At 59.9% G+C, this 8,598-nt stretch overlaps 1 protein-coding gene across 1 annotated transcript; it reads right to left on the reverse strand.

Annotated features, from left to right (window-relative positions):
- Positions 1–5,142: 5,142 nt before the first annotated feature.
- SOX8 (SRY-box transcription factor 8) lies at positions 5,143–8,598 on the reverse strand (the record flags this gene model as incomplete). The annotated part of the gene is made up of 3 exons (XM_082644580.1): positions 5,143–5,910; positions 6,618–6,847; positions 8,177–8,598. 3 exons carry the CDS (start codon positions 8,596–8,598, stop codon positions 5,171–5,173), a joined length of 1,392 nt encoding a protein of 463 aa, XP_082500706.1. The 3' UTR covers positions 5,143–5,170.

The following is an 8,598-nucleotide window of genomic DNA, read 5'->3' on the forward strand; positions in this document are numbered from 1 at the left end:
GAGCCCGCGAGCAGGGCCGACCTGACCCGGTTAGGGACCTCTTGGAAAGGCCCAGCAGCAGCCTCAGCAGACCGAGCTCTGCATTCTGGCCCCAGCCCCCTGGGGACGGCAGGGGTTATGGAGAGCTTGGGGGAGCGGGGGCAAGGTACCCACTGCACACAGGACCTTGCTGGGGACAGCCCAGCCTGGGCAGGGGAGGCAGGAAGGCTGTGCAGGCCTCCACCGCCGACCATTCTGGGGCTGAGCTGAGGAAGTCACTATGAGGCTGGGGGAGATGAGGGGAGGGAAGACCCCAGGGGTCCGGGTACAAGTCTGCCAGCAGGATGGGGCAGGAAGGTTCCTGTCCCATGTGTCCAAGTGCTGGCCTCAGGCTCACCAAGTAAATCCTCAAGGTACCTTGGTGAGACGATCATCACCCCATGGTCATGGGGGGAAACTGAGGCACAGAAGCGTTGACGGACAAGTGGTAGAGCTTCTATCCACCGGCCCAGACTGCCTTACTGCAGGGAAGCTTGGAGGACACCTCGGTGCAGCAGGAGGGGTCCCAGAGGCGGAGGTTGGGAGGGGGGCATCCCAGGCCCCTGGCCTTTGAATGCACATTCTCTGCCCATTTCACTTTTACTTAATTTTCTTACTGGCAAATCCACCTTATTCTGCAGATGAGCAAGAAGCAGCATCATGTGATTGAAGGTGGTAATAATAGCACCAAGAGATCTCTCAGGTGTCTGTGCAGATGCTCCATCGCGGGCAGGTCCTGATCTCACTGAGTCCCCCCAGTATGTCAGGAGGTCTTTTCCAGAGGGAGGCCAGGTACCCCAAAACCAGACCGAAGAAGCAGAAGACAGGACACCCCTCACAGCCTGGTTGCCCAGGCACGCAGCCAGGGGTGGACAGTGCTGGGCTCTCAGGGCCAGTCCTCGGCCCCACTCTCTGCTCCAGGACGTCCCTCACATGAAGGGGAGGCTGGAGCCCCTTGTGTATCTCCCTCTTTTGCTCCTTCCCTCCCTGACTTTTCCCCTTGGAAGCCTCCTGCAGCCCCATCCTTGGAGACATCTGTACATCTGCTCCCTCCTGGAGGAGAAGTGCCTGGACCAGGGGGCCCGAGTTTGGGGGCAGAGTGTAGCTACAAGTCTCCTTCCTCGAGAATGATTCCTTACCCCCAGTGCCTGGCAGAGCAGCCCATCTCCCCTGTCTTGGGGTCTACACTGGCTCTGGGGTGAGACTGGGGGATTTGGCATCACGGGCTTTGTGGCCTCCAGACTAGGTCCTGGTCAGCACAGGTTTTCCATGAAGCCTGTTGGAATGTGTCCAAGGAGGCCGTCCACACAGGGTGTGAGGGCTTGCCTAGTGTCTGGTGGCCATCGAGTCACCACCTGGAAACACATCCCCCCAGCCCCACCTGATGCCATGGACCGCAGCCCCTGCAAACCTGGTCAGCCAGAGATGGCATCCACAGAGACCCTCTGTCCTGGGCTAGGCTGGAGACCCCAGCTACACATTGGGGAGGAAAGAGTTGGTTCCACACCAGGCCAGGACTCTAAGCCTGTGATGCCCATCCTGAGTGCTGTCCCCTTAAATGTGGCCCAAAGTTGCAGCAGGCTGGGTGGGTCCTGAATCTGACCCTTGGGATCGGCCGGGTGAGCAGGACTTTGGGCCTCTCCCAGGCAGCTGCTCAGAGGACACGGGCCTTCCCTGAAGCTGACAGCCACACTGGCCATGAACTCCCATCCAAACAGAAAATCCACTTCTGAAAGCCGATATCATCCCAGGAAGAGTGATTGTGAACCAGAAGGGGCCTTTCCAACCCATCAGAGCAGGGCTGGATCATAAATGCCATTTCCCCTTTCTCCCTGAACAGGGCACTCTGTTCATCTGAGATCAGAGGCAATGCTCTCTGTTCTGCATGAGGAAGTGAAAAATGAGGAACTTTTCCTGCCAGCCTGGCCCTGGGATGGGCCAATGGAACAGTCTAAATGAGAACAGGACTCTGGACCAGCTTGAGCAGACACTCTCTTCGACTTGCGGCGAGGCGGGGCGAGGCCGACCTTGGGAGTAACCTTGTCAGCTGGGCTCTCCTCAAAAATCCTTCACCAGCCTGAGGACCAGGGTAGCCCAGGGAACCCTTTCAGCAGCCCTGACCCCCCGGGGGGCCGCCCCAGCTGCCTTCTCAGAGTGTCACTGAGGGACCCAGCATTTGGGGAGACAGAGACCCCACCACTTCTAGGGTCCTTGGCTGTGGACTCGGCCTGCGATGCCTGCCTGAGAATGCTCCCAGCGGGGAAGCCACCAGCCCAGGCCCCAAAGACGGGAGGGGGCCCTGGAGGGGCAGGGACAAGGTGCAGGGCACTGGGTCTCCATGCCCTCGGCCAGGCAGGGTGTGGTTGCGCCAGGACCATGTGGCTGTCCTTCCTCTCCCTGGAGCGTCACGAGCTCAGATGTAGGAAACCCATGGGAACCTTGCCCAGAACCCCGGGGCTACGGGGGCTGTCACACAGGGTGGGTCAGCGGGAAAAGACCGGGACCTGGGGAGTTAATACGCAGGAGCCCCTCCAACTCCAAACAAAACTGGCAGAGCCTCCAGCCCTCGGGAACCTGGCAAGGCCTGAGCGATCCCAAAACAGCAAAGGGGAGGCCTTGCTCCCTCTGTCAGCAAGCTGGACGCTGGGGGCTTTCTTTGGTTTGGGGTGTCAATGCGAGGGCTTAGAGGGCCATATGGACCTGGACAGCCCTTCACTGGATGCAGGGCAGGCTGGGTTGGCTCCTTGCAGGCGGCCGGCTGTGAAGGCCGCGGGCCTCCGTGAGCCTGGATGTCTACATCCCCCCACCCCAGACCCGCCTCACCCGGGAAGCTTGGCACACACTGGTCTCACGAACCCTCATAAATCCGGGCAGCTCTTCCCAAACGCTGCTCTTGGCAGGCCCTGGATGTGGCTCCCCAGCGCGGGGTGAGGGACGCGCCCTGGATTGCGGCCACACGAGTGGCTGGGCAGGCGAGGGGACGGGTGCGTGGCCCCATACCCAGGCCACCCCATTAAAATTGCATACGCAGCTGCCTTGCGTATCTGGGTTCTCTTAAGAAGCATAATCTTCCTCTCACCCCCAGATGCATCTGCACAGCTCAGAGGTGGGTGCCTCCAGGCCCGTGTGCTGGGGAGGCCCAGCCGGGGAGCGAGGCTGCCCCTCTCTTGCTGTTGCTCCCACAATCGTTTCTTCCTAGAAACCCTTTCTGCCAACCAGACAGTCCTGTCCGGGGCCTGCAGGGCGGCTTTTATCCAGCTCCCAGCCTGGCTCTGAGCCAGTGCCCGAAAAATGTCGTCAGCCACCCAGAAACCAGCTCTGGGATTCGCCTGGGAGGAAACCACGGCCCAAATCTGGCCCATCTGGACCCATTTTGCCTACTGAGGAGGTTCCCCCCCCAACACACACCAGGAGGAAGATGCATCCCTGGCTTCCTGGAGGCTTCTGAGATCTATTCTTTTCAAATTCAGATGCAGCACCCAAGAGGGAGGGTGGTCTAGCCAGCCGGCCCCTCCCCCTGGGGAGCCTGGGGTTAACCCTCACAGAGCCCACTCCTGCCTTGGCCAAACCCCTTCAAAACAGGACCCCCATGGTCTCGGAGACCCACAGCCCCCACGCTTATAGAAAGCAACACGCAAAATGCAGCCCACGTAGATAAAAAGCATTTTTTAATTTTATCAAATTGATCTGTACAAAAGTTAGCGTTGCTTGGTCAGAAAGTAGTGAAACACAGCAGGTAAGTGACAGCGAAAGTCCAAACTTGACACTGAAAAATAGATTGCATAAAAATGAGTTTGCTGTAGTTCCCTGCCCCCACCCCCAGGAAGAGATATGCAAAACAAAAAATTTTCTTCTAGAAAATGGTAGGAAAAAGTAGAAAAAGTAAAAAGAAGCAACATCTTAGATGTACTTAAATTTACAAAGTTTTAAAGGCACAATTTTCCATGAAGTAGGCGGTTATCATCGCTCAGCACACAGCAGAAGCAGGACAGGGAAATCAGGTATTATTCTTCTAAAACTAAGAATCTAAAAGCGCTTAGTGGAGAAGGTTTTAGTTTCACAGCTTGTAGGTGGCGCCTGGTTCCTAAGAGCCGAGATTAATGCGTTTCTGGAGCCACCACGTCCCAGGAAATTCCCGCCTCCACCACTTGGCACGGTCGTGAGCAGGAATGAAATTCAGCGACACCCTGCCTTCTAAACCTTGACTTAATGCCGGGTGCCAGGGGCACCCCAACCTGATCAGAGACACCACAAGACAAATCCCTTCTCCTGCCTCGGGGTTCCGGCCACCTCCGGGGGGCCTGGAACTGGGGCTCTGCCTGATGCCTCCCAAACAGCCAGGCTCCCAAATGCCTGGAGCAAGGGCCCCACCCCATCTGCCCCCACCCCCAGCCCTCACCCTCAGCTCTGCGGCTTCCGTTTTGTCTTAAATTCTGCTCTCTGCACAGATTACTTCATTAATTAAAGATAAAATAATACAGAACATAAATACATTTTAACAGCTTTCAATACAAATCAAACACATTGAAGCTTCAAAAATAAAAATTAAAAAAATAAAATAAAAAGAGAGAAGTGTTAATCACAGCCAAACCTTGCTCAGAAGAACCCTAACTACAAGGAACACCTCAGGTCTAATGGGCTGGTCCCAAGAGGTGCTCCCGCGGACACATCCCCGCCAGGCTGTGGGTGACGGGTGATGACTGGCCTCAGGAACGTCATCCATTGGTCTTGGGGAGTTCTCAGAGCCAAGGGTGGCCAGGACCTCGGAACACGGGCGGCCTGGAGACCCCACACCTCTTCCCTCCTTTTGTCCTTTGTGCTGTGGCTGCTGCTTTGCAGACACTGAGATGCAAAACCCAGACGCTGGCGTCTGCTCGGAAGAGGGACCCAGTGACTGTCCGTCAGAGTCTCAGTCCCCACAAAAAGAGAGAGAGGAGGGAAGGAGGGCTTTGTCCATGGACGGGAGTTTGGAAGTCTGGAAGCAGAGGGGACTCGTTTTACAAAGCCTGGCTTCCCGCGGACCTCAGCAGGCACTTGATGGAGCTGCGGCTCCTCCCCACGTCACACACCTTCTGGAAGCCCTCAGAGGTCTGTCTATCTTTGCCGAGATCAAGGTTGTCCTCAGCCGCAGCCCGTACACGCGGCCACACCCTCAGGGTCTGGTCAGGGTGGTGTACACCGGCTGCTCCCAGTTACTGGGGGGGCTGTGGGCGGGTGGAACGGAGAGGCCACCGAGCAGGGGCGAGGCGTAGGGTCGGCGGGGCGAGTGGAAGTAGGGGTACTGGTAGAGGCCGGATGGGTAGCCGGGGTACGGGCCATAGTAGTTGGGGGCCTGCAGGTCGGTGTAGTCGCACTGTGAGCTGGTGAAGGAGCTGGCGGCTGCGGCGGAGGCGGCCGTGGTGACACTGGCCTGAGCGCTGTAGGAGCCGTAGTCGGTGTGCCCCGGAGAGCCGTGCGACTGGTCGCTGTAGTGGCCGGGGCTCAGCTGCTCCGTCTTGATGTGCGGCCTCGGGGGCCCTGCTTCAGTGGGCGACGCAGAGGCTGACGGGGCTCCCTTGTGGGCCCACACGGCAGACGCACCGATGCCAGCTGCCCCGGAGTGCGAGTAGGAGGTGCCTCCGTAGGAGCTGGCGGCCGCGGGCTGGCCCGGCTCTGTGGGCAAGGCCGAGTGGCCGTTGAGGGGCAGGTACTGGTCGAACTCGTGGACATCAAAGGTGTCCATGTTTCCGATGACCTCACTGCTCAGCTCAGAGATGTCCACGTTGCTGAAGTCGATGTTCTGGCGCCCGCTGTCCACCAGGCGGCGGCCTTCCAGCTTCAGCTCCTGCTTGCCCCCGTGGTGCAGGTCAGTCTTGGGGGTGGTGGGGGGGGTGGGTGGCCCATGGGTCTGCCCTGGGGACAGAGCACATTTCAGGGATGAATGCCCCTTCTGTAGGGGGCGGCCAGGCTGGTGACGTGCACACAGGAGGAAAACCAGCCCCGCTAACTGCCGCAGGTAGGAATCAACGGCTTTTTGTTCCTGTACATTTCCCAGAAATTCCAGCAAAGCCAGACCTAGACCTCACTCCTCGGCTGAGGAAATTCCGTTAAGCACTGTTCTAGGGGAAGACCTGGGGCCAGGGAGGCCCCATCATGAAGAGCAAGCTGGGGAGGGGGGGAAGAGAGGAAGTGCCCAGCCCCTCGCCCACGGCAACAACACAGTCCACACAAAACCTGTCTCCCCAGGCCCGTGGCTGTAGCCAGCGTGACTAAGACTGCTCAGCTGGCCAGGATTCCAGCCGGGTCAGTCTGATCCTGAAACTGGGCTGCTAACCCCCAGGCCTGTGGCATGAGTGAATCCTAGGTCAGAACCAGCAAAAAGGCCAGCGGAGCAGAAACGCTTTCGGGAAGGACAGAAAACACCCAGGTCACAGTGCGCTGGACCAGGGCAAGTTATCAGGCCCTCAGTCTCAGAGGGGGCTAAGCAGGCCCCTGTGGGCATCGGAAACAGCTGCCTTTTGGGGCTATGGGGCCTTTTCCCGGGTACCCGGGGAAGGTTTCATTCTCTTGAGGGTGCCTGCCCTGGGAGTGAGCCCCTGCTCCCACCCCCAGGAGCCCACCTGTGTGGTCACCGTGGTGGTGTGCGTCACCGAGGCCGGTGTCAGCCTTGTAGACGGCACCGCCCGGGTGGTGGCCCAGCTCGGCGCCTGAGTCTGAGTCGCTCTGGCCAGTCTTCACACTCTTCCTCCGGCGTGGCTGGTACTTGTAATCTGGGTGGTCCTTCTTGTGCTGGACCCGCAGCCTCTCTGCCTCCTCCACGAAGGGGCGTTTCTCACTCTCACTCAGCAAGCTGCAGGGCAAAGGGCAGGAGCAAGATGACGAGGGGGCCGGCATCACCCCAGGAGTTGGCCCGCGCATCAGGTGAGGTGCTGGGTAGGACCAGGGAAGCCCGAGTGCATGCCCGCGACCTGGTGGGCACCAGGCAGGTGCTCCCCTTCTCTGAGGACGGGAGGGATCAAGCCGGGGGTGAGGGTATTAGGTGAGGTCAGAGGAACAAGCCAGAATAAGACCCAAACCTTCCGGCTTCCATCTTCCTCCTCTGACTTCCCCCCTCCCTGAACCTGTCCCCTCCCTTTGGGACTTTCTAAGGCAGGTGGGTGAACAGGCCAGGACCCAGCTGAGAATACACTGTGGACAAAGGGAGGCTTCTGGGAAGCAAGCCGGGACTCTGTGGGCAGCTGGGCTTCCCAGACTTCCAGAAACACTGGCAAAACCCAGTGGTCCTTACTAAGGCTCAGAACACACACCGGCCCCCCATACCCTTCCAGAAGCTCATGTCTGCCTGCAGGACAGGGTCTAGGCATACAGAGGCACGGGGCTGCCATGGGTCCATAGCACCCCGACTGGACAGAGGCCGGAGCACATAAGACATAAACAAGCTTCGAGCGCCCACTCATGAGGTGAGGAGCAGGAAACGAGACCAGCGCCCTGGATCCAGAGCCGTTCACTTTAAACCCCAGTAGAGAGCGTTTGGTGGGGATGGGCTGTCCCAAGCAGCAACCCTGTCACTGCTGCCCATTGCTTGCCATCCTACTTTCTGCAAAATGGCCAGCCTCATCACACCAAAGTGCACACCAGTGCTGAACACCCCCTCCATCCCCTTCCTTCCCTGGTGAGGGTGCAGAGGTGGCAGTGCACTGGGAGAAGCTGCGGGGAAGGTGCCAAAGGTGCCGGTGGGGCAAACACACACCATTCCATCTGCCTTCTGGACTCCCTCCACAGGGTGGTCGGGGAGTCCTTTCCAAGGAGGGGGCACCTCCACAGAGTTGTGTCCTGCTTCCAGAAAGAGGCCACTTTCCTCTGGGAGGGACAAGCCTCCAGGCTCTGCGGCCACTCACAGCTGGGGTCCCCAACTCGGCCTGCCATTCACTGCCTAGAGAAGGCTGTTTCTGGGCTCAGGGAATGTGCTAGGGGTTGCACACTGCTCCTGCTGCCCTCTGCGTGCCCAGGCCGTCCTGTACCCCGCGTCCCATCCGTCTGGCCAGATCGGGTTTTTCCACTACGACTCGCCCTGGGAACAGCCACTGGGAGCAGGGCCGAGGCCGGGCGCTGCGCCACCGCCCAGCTCCACGCACCCCAGGACCCGCTCCCCGCCCCGGCCTGGGGACAGTGCACTCACCGCCACAGCTTGCCCAGCGTCTTGCTGAGTTCCGCGTTGTGCAGGTGCGGGTACTGATCCGCCAGCTTGCGGCGCGCTGCTTGCGCCCACACCATGAAGGCGTTCATGGGCCGCTTCACGTGCGGCTTGGCCTTGAGGGCACCGCCGCCGCCGCCTCGCACCGGCATGGGCACCAGGCTCCAGTCGTAGCCCTTGAGCACCTGCGACACGGCGTCGCGGATGCAGGCGGGGAAGCGCTCGTCCGCCGCCTCGGCTGCGTCGACCCGGCCGCCGCCCCCCGCGCCCGCCGCACGGCCCAGACCCTCGGAACCGGCAGGCGACGGCGGCGCGTCCGAGTCCGAGTCCTCCACGTGCGACATGGAGCTAGCAGTGCCAGATGGGCTGCAGGGCGGCTGGGCGCGGGTCTCGCTCATGTCCAGCAT

The sequence above is a fragment of the Mesoplodon mirus genome (genome assembly GCF_964341445.2).
Source record: "Mesoplodon mirus genome assembly, chromosome: 15".
Lineage (NCBI taxonomy): Eukaryota > Metazoa > Chordata > Mammalia > Artiodactyla > Ziphiidae > Mesoplodon > Mesoplodon mirus.